This window comes from Cricetulus griseus, chromosome 8, assembly GCF_003668045.3.
Source record: "Cricetulus griseus strain 17A/GY chromosome 8, alternate assembly CriGri-PICRH-1.0, whole genome shotgun sequence".
NCBI lineage: Eukaryota > Metazoa > Chordata > Mammalia > Rodentia > Cricetidae > Cricetulus > Cricetulus griseus.
Genome location: NC_048601.1, coordinates 21,449,431 through 21,470,965, shown reverse-complemented (window position 1 = coordinate 21,470,965; position 21,535 = coordinate 21,449,431). Strand labels below are relative to the sequence as shown.

General features: G+C 47.9%; 1 protein-coding gene and 1 pseudogene across 4 annotated transcripts; one reads left to right on the top strand and one right to left on the bottom strand.

Annotated features, from left to right (window-relative positions):
• Nucleotides 1-11,590: 11,590 nt before the first annotated feature.
• Cops7a (COP9 signalosome subunit 7A) lies at nucleotides 11,591-19,036 on the bottom strand. Of its 4 annotated transcripts, none has more exons than XM_027428267.2 (8): nucleotides 18,894-19,036; nucleotides 18,165-18,374; nucleotides 15,736-15,811; nucleotides 15,451-15,539; nucleotides 14,204-14,406; nucleotides 13,274-13,379; nucleotides 12,969-13,120; nucleotides 11,591-12,799 (listed from the first exon to the last, which is right to left on the bottom strand). In XM_027428267.2, exons 2-8 carry the CDS (start codon nucleotides 18,324-18,326, stop codon nucleotides 12,760-12,762), a joined length of 828 nt encoding a protein of 275 aa, XP_027284068.1. In that variant the 5' UTR covers nucleotides 18,327-18,374; nucleotides 18,894-19,036; the 3' UTR covers nucleotides 11,591-12,759. The 4 variants fall into 4 exon arrangements, with proteins under 4 accessions (XP_027284068.1, XP_027284071.1, XP_027284067.1 ...); XM_027428270.2 differs by having other exon boundaries at nucleotides 11,591-11,916; nucleotides 18,870-19,018; XM_027428266.2 differs by having other exon boundaries at nucleotides 18,870-19,017.
• On the top strand, nucleotides 17,723-17,823 carry LOC113836952 (annotated as a pseudogene).
• Nucleotides 19,037-21,535: the final 2,499 nt, after the last annotated feature.

Here is a 21,535-nt window from a genome sequence, read left to right as displayed (position 1 = left end):
TAGGCATGGTGACACACACCTATAATCCCAGGACCTTCACTCAGGAGGCTGAGGAAGAACTGTGAAGTCATGACCAGCCTGGGCTACCTACTGTAATAGCTGGATGCCAGCCCAGGCTATGTAATGTCTCAAAAGAAACTAAATTAAACCCAGTAGTCTGTGCTGTACATTCAGATCTTATTTATTTATCTATCTACCTGTTTTGTTTGTTTTTTCGAGACAGGGTTTCTCTGTGTAGCTTTGGAGGCTGTCCTAGAACTAGCTCTTGTAGACCAGGCTGGTCTCGAACTCACAAAGATCTACCTGCCTCTGTCTCCCGAGTGCTGGGATTAAAGGCGTGCACCACCACTGCCTGGCCTGTATCTACCTGCTTTATTTTATTTATTTAATTTGGTTTTTCGAGACAGGGTTTCTCTGTGTAGCTTTGGAGCCTATCCTGGCACTCGCTCTGGAGACCAGGCTGGCCTCAAACTCACAGAGATCCACTTGCTTCTACCTCCTGAGTGCTGGGACTAAAGGCATGCACCACCATCACCTGGCATTATTTTTGGGTTTTTGAGACAGGGTCTCTCTATATAGCCCTGGATGCCCTGGAACTCACTATGTAGCCCAGGCTGGCCTTGAACTCACAGATCTTCCTGCTCTGCCTCCTGAGTGCTGGGATTAAAATCACGAGTCACCACCCCCAGCTCAGCTCCTGTATTTTAAGTCTACTTGATTACACATGTCAAGACAAGTCTTACTCTTGAGGTTCCAGGCTGAGGAAGCAGCAAGGACAAGGGTACCTTTGCTCAGGCCATTCCTGCTATCCTAGGGGCAAGAGCAGAGAAGTCTTTACCTCTTGCCGTTTCGTTGTGTGTGAGTGGGGAGTTCAGGTTTTGTTTTTGTTGTTTTAAATAGAGGCTTACTATGTAGCCCAGGCTGGCCTTGAACTTACCACTTCACTGTTACCTCAGCCTGTGAAGTGCTGAGATGATAGGTATGACAGGATGCCCAGCCTTTGTGCGTACATGATTGTGGCACTAGACACACGCTTTCTCGCTCAACTACATCTGTAGCCCTCTTTGCTGTCTTTGTCGAGGCAAGTTCCTATTATGAAGCCTTGAACTCACTCCTACCTCAGTTTCCCTGAGTAGCTGATCTTAGAAGCATGTACTGCCACACCCAAGTACCTCTTGCTCTTTTATACCATAAGGTCTTCAGATAGGAGGGGCAAGAAGAGGCGAGTGACGCTGTGTGGGAGAGGGGATGGAGACGGGAAAGGATGGCGTCATAGGTCCTGGGAGGGGAAAAAACCGAGCCCCTGCTGGTGCCCGAGAAGACCCCTTATGTGGCTGGTTTCCCACACCATGTTGTTTCATCCTTAAGTAGCGCTAGTGATGGAGACAGAAGGGAGTCCTGCTTGAGGGAAAGCTTCCGTGAGGGATCTGCCCTACGGAGTGCTGCTGGCCCCTGGCCTGCCTAAGCCCTGCGGGTGCCCGTGAGAGAGGTGAGTTCGATGTCCTTGTCCTTCCTCAGCCCTGTAACATTCGTCCTCCCTGAATGTGCCGCCTCTTGGACGGCATCGCATCCATGCCTTTTCTTGCCTGTCCCCTGCCACCTGGAGGGCTGCAGCAGGTTCTGCACCATCATCTTGAGTGACAGCAGTGGCTGTGTCCTCCAGCCGGGAGGCTGACCAAGTGGCTGAGGGGGTTGAAGGAAGAAAGGAGATAAGGGACCTAGAAAAGTGTGATGGGGCCCGAGGTTGGGGCTCTAAAAGATGAGCAGGAGGGGCTGGAGAGATGGCTCAGAGGTTAAGAGCACTGGCTGCTCTTCCAGAGGTCCTGAGTTCAATTCCCAACAACCACATGGTGGCTCACAACCATCCGTTATGAGATCTGGTGCCCTCTTCTGACCTGCAGGAATATATGCAGACAGAACACTGTATAGATTACAAAAAAAAAAAAAAAAAGATGAGCAGGAATAAAGGTCAAGGTGATGATGAAGTTGTTTGGTGGGAGAAATCAAAGCTACACTTCTTAGGGAATTTAGGCAAAGACACCCTGGGGCTAAGGATATATATATATATATATATATAATATATATATATATATATATATTAGTTCAGTTGGCAGAGGTCTTCCTGGTTTGTACAAGGCCCTGATTCCAACCCAGCAAAATTTATTTATATAATTTCCATCCTGATTTCTCAATAGGGACAAATACCAATTCACGGAGAATGTAGTAGGAAGGAACAAACTGATTCCCAGTAGAGGGGACTTAATTTATGATATACATATCAATTTCAGAATTGAAAGACTGATCTCAGCTACTCAGGAGGCAGGAGCAGGAAAATCAAAAGCTTGAGGCCTGTGGGCTGGAGAGATGGCTCAAGAGTTGAGAGCACTGACTGCTTTTGTCGAGGACCAAAGTTCAGAAGCCATGGCAGGGCACCAAAGTTCAGATGCCAGCACCCACACTGGGTGACTCACAACTAACTACTTGCAGCTCCAGCTCCAAGGGATCCAACATCTTCTGGCCTCTTTGGGCACAGGCGCGCAGGGGCACACGTGCGTACACACACACACACACACACACACACACACACACAGAGAGAGAGAGAGAGAGAGAGAGAGTATAAAGAATATTTTTTTGTTGTTGTTTTGAAACAGCAGCCCAGGCTAGCCTTGGGCTACCATCTCGGTCTTCCCGCTAGGACTCTAGGCGCATGCCACCATGCTGACTAGCTCTTCTCTCAGCATTTGTTTCATAGCACAGTTAACCCTGCTGTCTTGTGCTGGCTGGTGAGCACTCTACTGCTTTTCGTTGTTTTGGTTTGCCAGAGGGTCTCATTCTGTAGTCCAGACTGACCTAAATATGTGGCAGTCTTGTGCCTAAGCCTGATGAATACTGAGGTTGCAGGTGTCATCACCATGTCCTGCAATGCACTCCAGAGCTAAGATCCATTCCCAGCCCTGTTTATTTATTTATCTAGAGACTGGGTATCACATAGCCCAGGCTGGCTTTGCACTCTCTACGCAGGCAAGGATGACCTTAAAATTCTGATCCTTCTACCTTCTCTTCTGAGAGCTGGGATTCTAGGTGTGTGTGTGTGACCACACCCAGCTTTATTTGGTGCTGGTGATGGAGCCCAGGGCTTTGTGCATGCTAGGCAGGCACTCTGTCAACTCAATTCCACACAGCTCTGTATCATTTATTTTAAATATGTTGAGATTTACAACACAGGATATAATTGGTTTTACTAATTGAAAAGGGTGTGTATTCTGCTACAATGAGGACAGTATTTTTTCTCTCTTCCTTTTTTTTTTTTTTTTTCTGGTGGTGGTTTGTTTTTGTGTTTTGAGATAGGGTCTCACTATGTAGCTTGGGCTGATCTAGAATTACATAGACCAGGCTGACCTCAAACTCACAGAGATTTGCCTGCTGCTGCCTCCTGAGTGCTGGGATTAAACATGTACACCACCATATCTGACCTTTTTAAAATTAAAACAAATATATGTGTATGAGTATTTTGCTGCATGTATGTCTGGGCATCATGTATGTGCCTGGTACCCATGGAGACCAGAAGGGAGCATCAGATCTCGTGGAACTGGAGTTACAGACAATTCTGAGTACCGTGTGTGCTGAGACTTGGACCCCAGTCCTCTACTGAGCCATCTCTACAGCCTCAGAATGTTTGCTAAGTGTCAAGTTGATCCTGTTAGTTGATGGAATTGTTCAAATCTGTATCTTGCTGTTTGTTCGGTTGCTGGTTATTGAGGTTATTGAGGGTTAGCTGCTACTCCAGTTTCTCTATGTGGCTGTGATAAACACTCTGACCAACAGCGGCTTGGGAAAGGAAAAGGTTTATTTCAGCTTACAGGTTAGAGCTCATCATCAAGGGAAACCAAAGCAGAAGCTCAAGCAGGAACCTGGAGGCAGGAACTGAAACAGAGACAGTGAGAGAGCACTGTACCCTGACTCGCTCCCCGGACTTGCTCTGATACCCTTTCTTACACAGCCCAGACCCACACACCTAGGGGTGACACCACCCACAGTGGCACGGGCCTTCCTACATCAACTAGCAATTAAGAAAATGCCTCACAGGTACAGTCACAGGCCAATTTGAACTTGGCAATTCTTCAGTTGAGGGTCCCTCTTCCCAGGGTACTCTAGTTTTGTGTCAAGTTGACAGCTGAAACTAACAGTAACATGAAGGGCTCTCTATCATGCCCGAGCATTGCTAACACAGTGCCAGCAGGTCTTTGCCCTCTCCTCTTTTTTTTTTTTTTTTTTTTTGAGACAGGGTTTCTCTGTGGTTTTGGAGGCTGTCCTGGAAGTAGCTCTTGTAGACCAGGCTGGTCTCAAACTCACAGAGATCCACCTGCCTCTGCCTCCCGAGTGCTGGGATCAAAGGTATGTGCCACCACTACTGCCTGGCAGGCAAACTTTTTTTTTTTTTAAGATTTTATTTGTTATGTATACAACATTCTGCCTCCACATATGCCTGCATGCCAGAAGAGGGCACCAGATCTCATAGGGATGATTGTGAGCCTCCATGTGGTTGCTGGGAATTGAACTCAGGACCTCTGGAAGAGTAGTCAGTGCTCTTAACCTCTGAGCCATCTCTCCAGCCCTAAACTTTTTTTTTCTATTATGCAATGTCCCCTTTTATCTGTTAACTGATAGTACTACAACTAATTTTCTTTTTTACTTAAAAAATTTAATTACTTTGTTATTTTATGCGTATATGGGTATTTTGTCTGAATGTAAGTTCATGTACCACATGTGTGATGGCTGGTGCCTGTGGAGACCAAAAGAGGGCATCAGGTTGCCGTGGAGCTGCCAAGTGGGTGCTTGGAATTGAGCCCGAATCCTTCGGAAGAACAGCCAGTACTCTTGTCAGGTCTCAAAGAAACCTGGGGCAAGAGTCACTCAGTACCTGTGGCTCCTCCCATCACTTCTCACCCCGCCCCCTGGGCTTGGCTTCCCTTCTCCTGCCCAGCTTCTGAGTTCTATTATCAACTGGTCATTTTGGCCGTGCAGTTGTGCAGTCTCTAGACTTCTTGGCTCCTGTCTTTGCCTACTCACCCCCAGCCACCCCTGACTCTCAGGGCCGGCTCAGTCAGGAAGGCCCCTTTCAGAAGCCTCTAGCTGAACTCTCCTCATATCTACAATGAAACCCTTCTCAGCCGACCTAGGAGCGGTCATGACCTCATTTCATTCAGCAACCTGAGACATCTCTCATGCTCTTAATTAAAATGTTTTTGCATTTATTATGTGCACGTGTGTGTGCGCACGCGCGCGCGTGTGCTCGCGCCAGAAAATAACTTTTACGCGTCTTGGGAATCAAACAGGACATCATATTTGGCAGAAGTCCTTTTATTAGCTGAGCCATCCTGCTGGTCCCAATTTAACTTACTTTGTTTAGTGTTTGATGGTATATTTTCCCTAGTCTTTTACTTTTAACCCACTGTAGGATTTTTGGAAATAGCATATGGTTGAACACTTTAAAATTTGTTTTGATGAATTCTGTTTTAATTGGAATGTGTAGGTAGGTGACTTATATTTAAGAGCTATTAATATGTTTGATTTATTTCCATCACTGTGTTTGGTTTTTTGCCTCATATTTGTAATTCCCATCACCACTTTCCAGATTTGCTCAGGTTCATTTGAGTTTTTTTTTTTAAGATTTATTTTTATTATTTTTGACATTTTGACTGTGAGCCTAATCTCTAATGGCTGAGCCATTTCTCCAGCCCTCCTTTTATTAGTTTATGTATAGGTATGTGTGGTGCATGTGCCTGCAGATGCCAGAGACACTGGATCCCTTGAGCTGGTGCTTGGGAGGTGCCTGGTGTGGGTGCAAGGAACAGAACCTGTGTTCTCTGGAGGAGCAGCGTAGGCTCTTGGCCATTAGGCTATTTTTCCAGCCCCTTTATTTTGCTATTTGAGACAGGGTCTCATTATGGAGCCCAGGTTAGCGATATTCCTGCCTCTGCCTCCCAAGAGTTGGGATTACAGACCTCTATTTCTTCACCCTGCAAGTAATGTATTGCTTTTTTCTTTAAATCCCTCTGTCATTTCATCACCTTTCTGCATACACATATTTTTAGTGGTTGTGGGTAGGGATTGGCAAGTTTCTTCTGTGGCCAGATGATAAATATGTTGGGCTTTATAGGCCCAATATCTGTTCCAACACTCAACTTAGACACCGTGATACAAAAGCAACCTTATGTAGTATCTAAATAAATGAGGCATAATTATGTCAAAATTTTATTCATAAAAAATGTGGGGGCTGGGGAGATTGTTCCATGTGTAAAAGTGCTTGCCTTAGAACTGAGTTTAATACCCAGAACCTGTATTTAAAAAAAACAATGGCAGCACAAATTTATAATCCCAGTGCTGGGGAGGTGGAGACCACAGGACCCCCACTAGTGAGTGTCACCAAAAATAAAAAACACAAAACAAAACCATGGATGGTGCCTGAGGAACAATATCCAAAGTTGTCCTTTAACCTATACCACACATGCATACCTGTGTGCAAATGTATCCACCCACACATGAACACCTCCCCCAAACACACACACACACACACACACACACACACACACACACACACACACACACACCCCACCCACCCCAGGTGAGGTAGTGGACTTAACAAAGCCTAAGGAGTATGGCTTACGAAGTCCTTCTCTAGGGATTACAGAAGATATACTAATCACTGTCTACTTAGACTTTGTTTATCACCTTGAGTGAAATATGGAGGTAAGTTACCAGCACACAGGCCCCTTTCCAGTCTTCTTTGTTGTTGTTTTTAGAAACAGGGTTTCTCTGTGTAGCCCTGGCTGGCCTGGAACTTGCTCTATTGACCAGGCTGGCATCAAACTCAGGGATCAGCCTGCCTCTGCCTCCGGAGTGCTGGGGTTAAGGGTGTGCGCCACCACCATCCAGAACCTTCTTTTATGTTTAGCTGTCATATGTATTTCTAGAAGGACAAGTATAAAATACTACAAATAAACTCCATATACTGAAAATTAATGTTGAGCTCTAGGGAAGATTATAATTAAAATGATCTTGAGGTAAGCATACAGAGAAGAAGAGGGTAGGGAAGGAAAAGGTTGGGTTTTGAGGCAGGGTCTCCTGTGTAGGTCAGGCTGTATAACCAATTCTAGACTTGAACTCATGACCCCTACCTCAGTCTTCTGAATGCAGAGTCTAGGTGCTGCCTCTAGGGGTGTGAGTGTGGGTACATGTTTGTGTGCACACATCCTTGCAACTGCGTTTCCTTTCTCAGCATTTGTGGCCAGCCCAGCCACTGCCACTATGCTGTTACTGCCATAATGTCCAGGTACAGCCTAGGGAAATCAGCAAGAGAGACTTTATGGCAGAGCTATTTCAGTCTGAGGCTCACGGACACCCTCCTGTGCAGGCTACCTTTGAGTCCAGTTCTGGCAACGATAAAGGACAGGGTATGGTGGAATACTGAATCCTTCCTACTATCACTTTTCTGAGATCCATGCATTCCATCTGGGGGTGTAACCTACCTGGAGGGGATGAGGACATTCTAAAGAGACGTTTGGGTCCCCTGCTTTGGCGATCAATTGAAAAAATGGACTCCAAGAAACTGGAATCCACCCCCAACACCCTACTCCCTCCCCCAGACATGAGTTTCCCTGTGTAACATTCCTGGCTGTCCTAGAACTCACTCACTTTGTAGTCTTTGAACTCAGAGATCTGCCTGCCTCCTGGTTTCCCCATAAGTTTCATGCCGGGAAAGAGAAGTTTAAAGCCTAAGGCAGCCAGCAGGGAAACTTTTCACTTGGAAAGAGATTTACATCTACTGAAATGATGATGGGTCAGTGGCGGGCTGGACCACATCCTGACCTAGACTGCTTAGTCAGGCATGACTCTGGCCCCCACTTAAACCTTAATCTCACTTCAGGACCTCAAAGACGGACTGCAGCAGGGTGCAGGGGTGGCCACTGGAGCTCTCTCTTTGTTCTTCCAGTGTGACCACACTGAATAAGTCTTTCCTCTTTCCCACTATCAAGCTGGTTCTTTTAACTAGCTTATTTAGTACAGGTGCTGAGTTTGGCTTGCTGGGGGCACAGGCTGGGCTTCTAAGTCCAATAATGGGAGAAGGACAGAGTGATGTGCCTATTGATTCCCAAGATGGGATTATTTTAGGTCCATGGGTGTTTTGGCTGCTTGTATGTCTGTGCAGTGCCCAGAGTGGCCAGAAGAGGGCAGAAGATCCCCTGGAACTGGAGTTAGGAAGAGTGGAAGCTGGGAAGCAAATCTGGGTCCTTAGCAACAGCAACAAGTGCTCTTAACTAAGCATCTCTCCAGCTCCAGAAAACAGATTCAGGCAAACAGCCAAGAAAAAAAAAATCACCCCAAATTCCAATGCCCAGAATACTTAACACAACATATTGAGTATTATCTCAGTCAATATATATTTACCAACTGTCTGACCAAAACAAACAAACACATAACAAATCCCAGAACATTGCCCGCCCCAGGTATCTCCTACTTTGCGGAGCAGTGGGTCACAGGCTAACGTCCTGCATCTAGGACCTGGTCCTGATCTTCTCCCTCAGCCTCTATTCTGTTCCAAAGCCATATCCTTTTTTTTTTTTTTTTTTTTTTTTAAACTTTAGGCAAGATGTGGCTTTCCTGGTCAACCATTTTTTAGCTCATTCAATACTTCTTAGCCCATGAACCTTCAATTTGTAATCACACACTGGAGAACATCAAAAGACAAGCTCTGTCTTGCTCACTGCTGTGTGGTCAGCTTCACTTTGCTCATCCTTCCGGGATGGTGGCTGGAATTTTGCCTATTATCCAGAGCCCTGAAGTATCTATCGACCTTCGGGCAGTCCACGCTGTCACTCATCTCCACAAGGGTGCTTCATACCCAGGACTTTACAGCTTAGAACTGAGAGCCACGCTCGGCAGAGAAAACACGTTCTAGAGATTCTTACATATTTAGTGTATGTGGACATGTTTGTACCATGTACACATGAGTGTATGAAGCCATGAGGGAGGCTACCCACTAAGCCATCTCAAGTTCCTTTTTAAGACTTATATAATTTGCTGGGCGGTGGTGGCACACACCTTTAATCCCAGCACTCGGGTGGCAGATGCAGGCCCATTTCTGTGGGTTCGAGGCCAGCCTGGTCTACAGAGAAAGTTCTATTTCACTGAGAAACCCTGCCTCAAAAAACCAATAAACAAATAAATAATACAAATATAACAAGCAAAGAAAAAGAGAGACTAGGCATGATCTGTGTGTACCATCTGCTACTCTGCCTTCAGAACTTCTGCTTGTTTTTTAAATCTATTAAATTTATTTATGCTCTGTCCCCCTCCTCTCTCTCTCTCTCTCTCTCTCTCTCTCTCTCTCTCTCTCTCACACACACACACACACACACACACACACACCCAGGGGATAACCTGCAGGAGCTACTTCTCATTCCATGTGGGGCTCAGGGATGGAACTCATCGTTTTATCAGACCTGGAGTCGAGAGAGCCTCACAAGTTGAGGGGGGCAGGTACTTACTACACAGGGTGGTGGTATCAAGGATCAAAATCATGGTCTTCTGAGCAGTAGGTAAACACTCTACCAACGAACTATATGGCCCCAGCTGTTGGACTTTTTTGAGAAAGGACCTTATTATGTAGCTCAGGCTAGCCTTGAACTTGAGAGCCTCCTGCCACATCCTGGCAAGCTGGAACAAGAATGAACCACTGCCACATGACTGGCTTAACCTTTGTAAGTCTATGTGAGTCTGGGAGGCCAGAGAACAATCTTAGGTCAGCCTCATTTGAAAGTTTGCTAGCACACGCACACTCCCCTCCTTTCCCCATAGTGAATGCCTGGTTAGAGCACAATTCCTCCACCATACAGTGATTGCTAGGTTAGCTGGCCCATTCAGGGTGTTCTGTCTTCACAGTCCATGTGCTGGAAGCACTGGGGTTGCAGCCACACCCTTTCAGAATCTACAGTGGATTCTTGGAGCTGAACTCAGGCCATCAAGCTTGCACAGCAAACCTGTTATCCACTGAGCCATGTCTTCCTCCAGGCCCTGGGGCTTAATCATTTGTCATGTTTCATGTATGTGAACGCTGGACTTCCATGACTTAGGGCTGGACATCTAAGAGTGCCACACAGGAAGGACCAGCACATACGGGTATGCATGTGGTTATCGTTCTTGTTTAGAGGGCTCCCCTAGTGTCCTGAGCACATAGACTCCTTAACCTTTGAACACATTTCATGATTAAAAATCAAGCCCTCACCAGGTGTTGGTGGCGCACGCCTTTAATCCCAGCACTCAGGAGGCAGAGGCAGGTGGATCTCTGTGAGTTCAAGGCCAGCCTGGTCTCTAGAGCGAGTGCCAGGATAGACTCCAAAGCAATACAGAGAAACCCTGTCTTGGGAGAAAAAAACAAACAAACAAAAAAACAAAAACAACAACAAAACCACCCAAGCCCTCAACAGGCATAGTGGTATGCCTTTAATTCTAGCACTTGGGAGGCAGAGGCAGGCGGATCTCTCTAAGTCTGAGACCAGCCTGGTCTCCAGAGCGAGTTCCAGGACAGCCTCCAAAGCCACAGAGAAACCCTGTCTCGAAAAACCAAAACCAAAACAAAAAACCAAAACAAAAAAAAAAACCCCAAAACAAAAACAAACAAACAAAAAAACCCAGACTGCATTAGTGTGTCCTGAGGGACGTGAACAGTCCCTGCCTCCTTCTCAGGCAATTCAATGCCAGCTTAGGATTTCAGAGCTGTTAATGTTAAACGTAGAAGTAGTGGTCTGGAACCAACATCCACAAAGAGATGACTAAATTACAAGGGAAAAACTGGGGCATAGGTAGGGGTCAGAGGGCAGGCTTCAAACACCAGAAGCTGGCACCTTCTGTACACTGGAGGGTCTGGGACAAAAAGTGTTTACTTCAGAAGCAAGAGAATCAACTAGCTTATCTAGGACAAAGCTGAGAAACCAAGAGTGACAACTAAAGCAGGTTTGGTGGTACACACCTGTGATCCCAGTACCCAGCCGGAGACAGGAGGGTCCTAATTCAAGGTCATCCTTAGCCACATAGCGCGTTCAAAGCTAGCCTGAAATGCACAAGACTGTCTCAAAACCATTAACTACCCTCAAATAAACAAACAAAAACAAGACACCAGGACTCTGTCCCTACTTTATAGTCCAATGACTGCTAGGAGCAGTTAAGAGTAATTTATCTATAGTCAGGCATGGTGGCATATGTCTTTAATCCCAGCACTCTGTGAGTCTAGGCCAGGGACTAGCATCTCCACTGCTCAACACAGGGAAGGACAGTCAGGGCTACATAGAGATCCCTATCAAAAAAAAATTGTTTTTAAAAAGGAGATATTTCCTAAATCCCCAGTTAGAGAACACAACAGGCCCAGTCAACCAGACCCACTAGGCCCCTCAGAGACAACACTTCACACCAAGTGAGGGTTCAACTGCCCACCTTCAACTGCATTCCCCTCCTCTAGGAAGCAAGCAGTGCTCTAGGCCGATCTCCTGCCATACTTCTTGGGAAACTCTAATTTGGACAAAAGGGCCAAAGATCAACAAAGCTAATAGTTTTATGCGTTTTCAATGTGAAATTTCAAATTCCCTACCAACACCTCCCCTTGTAATTCTACAAGGTGAAAGAAACAGGCTACACTGCAGGTCCTGGAGCGTAGGGACAGTGATGGTCAGTCTGCATCTCCACTGTTAAGACATGGTGGTGGTCAGGAGGTGCCCATTACTTCTGAACATGGGCTGAGGTATGGAGCAATCTGTCCAGGGTCTAGGCCTCCTGGCTGCTAGTCAAGAGTCTGCAAACAGTATCTGGTTCTTTTCACTTCCCAGCACTCGGCTTTAGAGTGGACTGGGATTGATCTTCTCCCTGTTAACAAACATCAAAGACAGAAGAGGCCCAGTTCCTGGCATTTTTGTACACAGATTTCTCTTAGATTTATTTCTGTGTCATGTTATATATAGACCTATTCATATATACCTTTTTTTTTTTTAATATACAATCTATATTCCCTTCCCCACCAAAATCACAAGAAGAAATACAAATCATTCCAGGATTTCCATTGGGTTTCCTAAGATGATTAGCTAACAAAGAACCATTTCTTAACATCTCAAAAATAGCTGTTCTGGGGCTCTGGGGTCACTGAAGCAACAGTATTCCCAGGCCCAAGGAGATGAGACAGGACAAGAAACAACTGTAGTGTGATGGGATTCTGGGATGAAAAGTGTTCAGCGACTCCCAGAATGGCAGACTGGCTCCAGAACTCTAAGGCTGGGATGAAGGTGGAGGACACCCTTCCCAATAGCTTTTCAGGTGCAGCCCAATAGGCACAGGGAAGGAGGAACTGCAGGTTAGGCATGCAGGGGTGGGCGTGGTAGAGAACACCTGTGGGTGGCGAAGAGAAAGCACCCTCCATAGGACTGCCAACCTGGTTGATGACGTGGGTAATGGGCAGACACAGTGCCGAGTGAAGATGAGAGCAAGCGTGTCAGGGAAGAGAGGCAATGGAACACATAACAAGTACCAACAAGACGTGACCTGGACTGGCCTTCTCCCTATAGGGGATGTGGCTTATGCTTGGGGGTGGAGGAGATGAAAAGTCATGAGCTAGGATTATCAGCTGGCCAGGGGCACAGAAGGCTCTGAGGACTCCTAAGGGGTAGGCAGGTAGGCAGCTGGGACCCCACATTCCCAGGGAAGAAACAAGTCCTTTCAGTTCGACTTGGACCAAATCTTGGCGCTCCCTCGGAGTCTGGCAAGGGGAAGAGAGAGAGAGGGGATGCAAGGGGTCCCCTAATTCCTGGAGGACACCCCCATTCCCGACCCCATGCACATGACTAAAGCAAGTGGAGCAGCCAGGCTGAGGCCCCTGAGGTAAATGTGGGGTACCCAGAAGCAAGCGGCTCCCCGCACGGGCTCACCCCTTGCCCTTTGAGGCTTTCTTGCTGGGCTGGCGCTGGTTGGTGCCAGGAGCTGGTTCTCTCAGCTCGGTCAGGTGTTGTTCTGGATCCTGAGAAGTGGCTGCAGCAGCTGCCGCTGTTGTAACTTTAATGGTTTTTTTAAGGTTGGCAACCTATCAGGATGAAAGGAATGGCAGATAGCAAAGTAGGTCCAGAACCTGACAGATCCTGATTATCTTATCAGTTTGCCTCAGCCACATCCAGCACGTGCACAGGCCAGGAGCCCAGGGCAGTAGCTGTAGCTGACCTGTTCCCTACCTGCTTACCTCACTCTCGATCTGTTGCTTCAGGCCCAGCTGTTGCTCCTTGTGCTGGTTGGCACGGCTGACTTGCTCCTCGATGCCGGACAGCACGACCTCACAGCCTACACACCTGTGGGAATCAGAGCAGATGAAGTGTTAGCAGAAGAGGCCTGTGATCATAAACTCCTAAAAACAAAACAAAACCTCAAAAGCAAGCCTCCAAGCTGGACTCGAAACCCCTGCCAAGGCTGGGAGCCCTCACCAGGCACCCGGGAACCAGCTACAACAGTATTTTCATCAGCAAACCCCCTGGAGTAGGAGAAGGAAGGGATAAGGGAGTAGCTGAGTGACACACACAGCGTGGGTGGGGCTGGGCGCTGTTGGGGAAATGGCTCAGTGGTAAAGAAGATGCATTGCTCTTCCAGAGAGCCTGAGTTTGGTTCCCAGCACCCACACCAGGCAGCTCACAACCACCAGCTCCAGTGGGATCTGACGCCTCTAGCCTCTGTGAGTACCTGCCTTCACCTGCACCCCTCTACCACACACACAAACACGAGTGCCAGGCACGGTGGTGTGTAACTGTGCATGCCTGTAATCTCAATACTGGGAGGCAGAGGCAGAAGGATTTTGAGTTCAAAGCCAGCCTGGGATACAAAGTGAGGTCACAATGAAGTTATAGGGATACAAAGAAGAAATTGGAAGAGAGACCCATGGCCCATGTGTTATGTGCCTATGACAGTGACAAACCTCCCATGAAGAACCCCCAAGAACCCCAATTACTGCTCCAACAATCCTGCCTCTTAGCACCCAGCATCTCCTTCAAGCTTGTTCCCTCAGAAGCTTCCAGAGCAAAGTACTGGTTTCTTTCTCTCCAATTGGACTAACCCTCTGCAGCCCAATCCCTGCTCTCTCCTGCTCACATAAGGGGATGGTTAAGGCCTGACAAGTTCTCACCACTCCTGCAGGGTTCGGGCAATGGCACTGAGGTCCTGGCGCTGGATGTCTCTCCCGATGCTGTAGTCAACCTCCAGCCGCTGATTGCGCTGGTCCAGGGAGCCCCGCAGGATATCTGCATACACGGCCTCGATCACAAGGTCTTCCAGCTGGCGCACGTTACGAAGGGCAAGGGCCTCCAGCAACACTGCATATGGGATACACTGGGTCCAGGGTCAGACCAGGGTTTGTGGGGCTCAAAAGCAGAGGACTTTCCATATCCTCCTCCCTCTTTTCCCCACTGCTGAGTCCCACAGGTCCTCCATTCCTATCTCTAAACCATTTCCCAGGAAATGTTAGTTCTAAAGCAAACGTATCACCACCTCAAAACATCATCAGAAAAGGACAATCCTTCCTTCTTTTTCCTTTTCTTTAATGTACTCTGACCCAGGCTCTTATTCTATAGCCCAGGCTGGCTTGAACCTCACTATGTAGTCCAGGCTAGACTTGATCTTACACTAATCCTTCTGTCTCAGCCTCCCAAGTGTTGGATTACATAAGACATGACCCCAGACTCAAAAAGACACTCTTAACACACAGAGATGCTACCCTACTATGCCCCACTTGCCCCAGCACAGTGAAAGAGTGCGACATCTTCCTGGGCCATTTCTTTGGCAGTAGCTAAGGATATTGTATTACATCAGCTTGACATCAGAGGACTATACATAGGAGGGGTCTGGAGTTACTCTGTTTAACACTTGGACTTAGCCAAGTTACAAACTGGCCTCACCTTTGAGGCCTCCTCAATTGTGAGTCTGATCCCAACAAAAGTCACCAGGACTCAATTCTAGCTAATGCCTGGGAGAGTGAAGACTAGGAACACGTGGTGTAGTGTAACAAAAAGCTGGGCCCACAGGGACACAGACACTTCTGAGGTACACATTATGTCTTATTGTAGCACACAAGCCTGGCAGTTCCAGGGGAAGAACCCCATTTCTAGCTCTGAGGCTTTGTTGTCCTGGGACTCTGTATGGTGAATGAACGAGGATTATCAGGATCCCAGTATCTATTTTGACACCAAACACAAAAGATGGTAACTTAGAACTTAGGTTCAAACTGAGAAACTACAGCCTCCATGACTGCAGTAATGGAGTTTCAGTTCAGACCTAGACAGAGTGAGGTCAACAGCTGTCCTGGTGGAGACTCCCAGTGACAAACAATAGGCAGTCTCTGGCTTTGGACTGGTAGGCGGCAGGACTGTCACTTACCTTGACTTTGGCAGCCAGAGTGACAACTGAGAGATGCCGAAGCTTATTCTTCTGAGCCTCGGTAAGTGGGGGAAGATTCCTGGCTTCAGCTAGGGAAGGGGACAGAAGCCCAGGCATCTTATTTTTAGCAGTTTCTTACAAGTTTTCTGCACCAATTACGGTCTTAGATTGCCCAGAGGTTCACTTACGCCATCTAAGTGGGGCACCCCAGAAATTTCTTCCAAGTCTCTCCAGAAACCACCCTTCCCCTGTCTCCATAGCTCCACAGCTCCAGCCCCCATTTACCTAAGTAGTCAGCATAGGTCCCATAGGCAAACACTGTGAGCAGCCGGAAGGTGGAGGCAAAGTCGCTTTCTGCCAACTGCAAGAACATCAGGGAAGTGACAAGAAGGAGCTATTTGAACTCAACTTTCTGACCCATCCTCCCAAGAGTACCTATCCTGGTTCACCAAAAGGCCTTCTATACATTTCCGAGCATACACTGTTGCTGAGGGCTCACTCCTACCTCGAGCTCTTTTGTTATGCTATGCATCAAATTCCTACTCTAAATCAGGGGTGTTTGGTGTATCATACACACACATCAGATATTGTAAGTTAGTTTGGCTCTCAGAGGGCACAGAATTTGTGGCCTCTGCTTCTGACTGTCCTCAGTGAGGTGGTCTTACATCATCCACCAGTATCTCGAATCACCGCTCACTCATCCTGGCATATCAGACATGCAGCATCTCACCTAACTAACAATAGTTTTTAATAAGGCCAGAGACCCAGCATCCATTAGCCTACAAGGATGCAGCAGAATTGCAGCCCTCAAACTAAACTCTTGCTAAATAACTGTCTTCCACAGTTTCATCCATTTATCTGATCTCTTTAACTGAATACAAGCTTGAAGGGCAAACCTGTAGCCTTATATTTTGCAGAATACTAAACACTGTAAGGCAATTAGAAAATGTTTCTTCTACTTATCTTAAAACTATACTTTAGTTCACTGTAGATAAAATCAGGAACAAAAGATAGCGCCAGTTTTCTATAAACGGCAACCCAAAACACATTATATCCTCTAATTCAACCAGAGGCCTCTTAAAACTCGGCTCAGTTTAGCCACACTACTGTTAGCCTCTCAGGACAGAGGCCAGTGACACAGTGTTGGCCATCCATTTGCTCTATACTTCAAGCTCTTGACTGGCCATTTGTTATTGATGCTCTTTGCTGTGTTCATAGCAGTTTACCATTGTCTTTGGGAAGAAGACATTGTCTTCATTATCTACCATAAACGAATTTGTATATTCGACACTTGGGGAGGTAACATAGCATGATAATATGCTCATCTTTACATTTTTAGGAGGCTTTAGACTTTCCCATAATTTTACTTCTGTAATTGTTGAGAGGCAGTACTTTTTTCCTTTTTGCAGTTCTGAGAATCAAGCTATAGAGAGCCTTGCATGCTATAGACAAGGGCTCTTTCACTGAGCTACATCCCTACTCCTTTTTGAGATGGACTCTAAGTTGCATAGGCTGGCCCAATATTTGTGATCCCCCGCCTTAGCATCCCAAGTTCTGAAAAGGACCCCGAGGCCCCACGAATGCTAGGCAAGCACTCTTATCAACTGAGTCATGTTCCAGTTTCTCATCACCATTTTTAGGAGAAAAGTGAGCCTTTTAATAAGGTTTCTCTGATCAAGGTGACATTTTTTTTTTCTTTTTGTTTTGTTTTGAGACAGGGTTTCTCTGTAGCTTTGGAACCTGTCCTGGAACTTGCTCTGTAGACCAGGCTGACCTGGAAATCACAGAGGTCCGCCTGCCTCTGCAAGTGTGTGCCACCACTGCCAGGCCTTGGTTTTTTTTTGTTGTTGTTGTTGTTTTTGTTTTTTTTTTTTTTTGAGACAGGGCTTCTCTATGTAACAGCATTGGCGGGCCTGAAACTCATTCTGTAGACCAGGCTGGCCTCTAACTCAGAACTCCACCTCCCTCTGACTCTTGAGTGCTGAGATTAAAGATACCCCTCCACTACTGAGCTGGTGACATGATTATTAAGAGGTATCACACTGGTGGACAGGCTGAACTTACAAGCAGTATTCTGAATGGCATGTACTTTTGCTTATAAATTAAAAAATCCAGCTGGGTGGTGGTACATGCCTTTGGTTTCGGCACTCAGGAGGCAGAGGCACTTGAATCTCTGTGAGTTCAAGGCCAGCCTGGTCTACAAAGCAAGTTCCAGGACAGCTACAGTTGTTACAGAGAAAAACCTTGTCTGGAAAAACAACAAAATCCTTGCTTGCTTTGGCAGCACATACACAAAAAATGGAACGATACAGAGATCAGCATGGCCCCTGAGCAAAAAATGACACGTAAATTCGTGAATCGTTCCACATTTTTAAATAAGAAAAAAATTAAAATCCGGCAGAAGGCCTAATAGGCAGGAGGATTGCCACAAGTGCAAGGCCAAGCCAGACGATGACTACTACTACTAGTCTAGGGCAGCCGGGTCTTCACAGAGAAACCCTGTCTCAAAAAGATGTGTGTAGAGGGAGGGGACGTTAGATTTACAGACCCCCTTGATCTCCAAAGAGAAATGAAAGACCTTTATTTAACTGGTGGTTAGTTACCAACACCCTGTTGACCTGAGTGGCTTACTGGTTACAAAACGAGCCCAGGCATTCTTGGAAGAAACTTGGGCCCCAAGGTTCTCGGTTGGACTACCCGGGCAAGCAACCCACCTCTCTAACATTGGGCATATCCAGCAGTTCCCCAAACACGTAGACACCAGGGGCCTCCAGCACCTGATGGATGAGTGTGGCCAGCGCTGCCCCCTTGGCCGACTTGGCAAGGAGCAGAAACTGCTCCTGGTTCTGCCCTGTCACCTTCACCTCGGCGCTCATGGCTGCACTGAGGTGCGGGGGCTCGCTCTGGTCTCAAGTTGTCTGGAGCTGCAAGGAAGAGAGGATCGATCGTGAAGCTCAGGGGCCCGGGGCACTGGCGGGGACGGGTCAGCTCGAGGGCAGGGAACCGCACTCCAGAGGCAATCAGTAAGCCAGCCACCTCTGCAGTGAGAAATCGGGTCAAGAGGTCTTAAAAAAAAAAAAAAAAAATCCAGCTCTAGCTTCCTTGGAGTGGGCCGCGGCCCGGCTGCCACGCCCACCCTGCGCGGGGGTCCGGGGCCTAAAGGCAAGCCGCCCCGCGTGCACCCCGCTGGGCCCGCAGGCAGAGGCGGCAGAGGCGGCAGAGGCGGCGGCGGCGGCGGTGAGGGACGCGGTGGCACATGGTGCCACCCTAACGACGACGCACCCCCGCCCGGCTCGGGACGCGTGTGCTGCACGTGCCCGCGGCCACGTGACCTCACCCCCCGCGCTCGCGGCTCCACCCCTCCCTTAAAGAGGCCGCCCAGGACCGGCGGCTCCGCACCGGAGGGGCCGGGCTCGTACCCTGGAACCGGCCGCGGCCGCTACCTGGAAGCCTCGTCCTCCAGCGCACGGGGCGGGGCGGGGCGGGCGAGCGGGCGGGCGGGCGAGCGGCCGCTCCGTCACCTCCGGCGGCTGCTCCCAGCCTTTCCTGCCACCTCCCGCAGGGCCGCTCTAGCCGCGCGCTTCTATGGGCAGCTTCCGGCCGTCCTTCCGCTCTCGGGAGGCGGCTTCCGGGCGGCTGGGGCCCGCTTCCGCTTTCCGACGGCGGCTCGGGACGAGCGGGCTTCCGCTCTGCGGAGAGAGGGTTCTCGGGGGAAGAGCGGTGGGTGCGCGGTGCTGCGAGCGCGGGGAGACGCCGGGGCCGCCGGGACGCCCCCCACTCCCCACCCCACCCCCCGGGAGCTGCAGGGCGGAGCCCAGGGCAGCGCGGAGTTTCTGGGCGACTTAGCGTCGCAGGGACGCGTGCCCGAGTTAGTGGTAGACGCGGCTCGGGTAGTTGAGCCACGCGTGTTTTTAAGAAGAGGAGTTTGGTTTTTTGGTTTTTTGGTTTTTCGAGACAGGGTTTCTCTGTGTAGCTTTGGAGCCTGTCCTGACACTCGCTCTGGAGACCAGGCTGGCCTCGAACTCAGAGATCCTCCTGCCTCTGCCTCCAGAGTGCTGGGATTAAAGGCCACGCCCGGCTAAGAAGAGGAGTTTTAAAAGGCAAAGGGGCCCCGAGTGGTGGCTCATGCTTGCTTTTGCGAGGTAGAGGCGGGGTGTGGGGGGGGTATCCAATCAGGAGTTCAAAATCAGCCTCAGCCATATAGCACCTTCCAGGCCAGTCTGGGCTATTTGAGAACCTGTCTCAAAAGGAAGCAAATGGTAAAGCGGGGGAAATGGATTGGTCGGACTTTTACCGTTTTCTTCCGTGAAGTTTTCAGAGCTTTACTTGGTGACCACACTTGTGTGGCCTTGGTTACCACCCAGTAGTCCTTATGTTTTGACGACTGGAATCTCAGTTGACAGGAGGAAAGTGTTAGTGGAACGGAGGCAGGTGAGGAAATTTAAAAATTAAAAGGGTTTAGATGGGAGCTGGGCGTTGGTGGCGCACGCCTTTAACGCCAGCACTCGGGAGGCAGAGGCAGGCGGATCTCTGTGAGTTCGAGGCCAGCCTGGTCTACAAGATCGAGAGTGCCAGGATAGGCTCCAAAGCTACACAGAGAAACCCTGTCTCAAAAAACAACCAAACAAAAAAGGGTTTAGATGGGCACTTGTAATCCCAGCATTCAGGAGACGGAAGCAGGGGGATTGCTTTGAATTCGAGGCTAGCCTGAGCTACAGTGTGAGAGACCCTGCTTTAAAAAAACTTTAAAATCTTGGGGTGGTGGTGCACACCTTTAATCCCACCACCCGGGAGGCAAGGCAGGTGGACTCCTCAGTTGCAGGCCAGCATCATCTGCATAGGGAATTCCAGGGTACCCAGAACTACTACATAGTGAGAGCAAGTCTCAAAAAACACAACAAAACCCAAAAATCCTTACAGAAAACTTTCAATGTAAGGTAAAGCCAGATGTACTGGTGCATATCTGTAATGCCATCACTCCGGAGGCTGAGGCATACGAATAGAAAGTTCGCATAGAATGACCTCATATCTTGAGAGAGAGAGAGAGAGAGAGAGAAACAGAGGCCTAGAAGTGTGAGCTTCCTAAGTAACCTGTGAGACAAAGGAGCACGGGATCCGAGTGTTCGCTTATTTGGTTCCATCACTTCTCAAAGGTAGACGCAGTGGTACATGCTTGCCGTCTAGCACTTGGGAGGCTGAGACAGGAGGATCTTAGGTTCAAAGGTAGTCCAGGCTGTGTAGTGAGTAGTGAGTTCCAGGCCAGTGTGAGTTACATACTTGTGTGAGAGTGTTGGGGAGAGGGGGAGAAGAGGCTTAGAAAAGAAGGCAACAAAGACAGAAGACAGAGAAAGGAGAAATTCTCTGAGATTTAGTCTTGATTCACCGTCAACAGCCTGTCCTAGTTTGCTTGCTTTTTTTTTTTTTTTTTTTTTTTTTTTTTTTTTTGGTTTTTTCGAGACAGGGTTTCTCTGTAGCTTTGGAGCCTATCCTGGAACTAGCTATTGTAGACCAGGCTGGTCTTGAACTCACAGAGATCTGCCTGCCTCTGCCTCCCGAGTGCTGGGATTAAAGGCGTGTGCCACCAACGCCTGGCATAAGATTTTTTAAAAATCCTTTTTTTGTTTTCCAGACAGGGTTTCTCTGTGTAACAGCTCACTTGGTAGACTAGGCTGGCCTAAATATCATAGATTAGCTTGTCTCTGCCTCCAAGCGCTGGGATTAAAAGCATGTGCCTAAAATCTTAAAAAGAAAATGACTTTATAGCCAGCAATGATAGCACACACCTATAATTCCAAGAGTTGGGAGGCTGAAATAGTATCACAAGTTCAAAGCCTGGGCTACATAAAATGATCATTTCTCAGAAAAAAAAAACTAATAATCTAAAGGCAAGTTGTACAAAACTTTTAAATTGTACATCATGGGCTACAGAGGTGGCTCAGCTGTTAAAAGCTAGGGTGATAACTAAGAAGAGTGTAGATCATTTAAATTTTATAAAACATTTTCCAGAAAACAGGAAAACTTAGAATGCTTATTCTATGAGACCAGAACTATTTTGATAAAATCAGACAGAGGCAAAACTAGATTG

Excerpts from the sequence above, each read along its gene's own strand:
- Cops7a (XM_027428267.2), bottom strand. The coding sequence starts at position 18,326 with ATGAGCGCCGAGGTGAAGGTGACAGGGCAGAACCAGGAGCAGTTTCTG. Across the intron at positions 13,380-14,203 it reads GCCCGAACCCTGCAGGAGTG|GTGTGTAGGCTGTGAGGTCG; the intron begins GTGAGAACTTGT and ends TGATTCCCACAG. Across the intron at positions 12,800-12,968 it reads AAAGCCTCAAAGGGCAAGGG|ACTCCGAGGGAGCGCCAAGA; the intron begins GTGAGCCCGTGC and ends TCCCCTTGCCAG.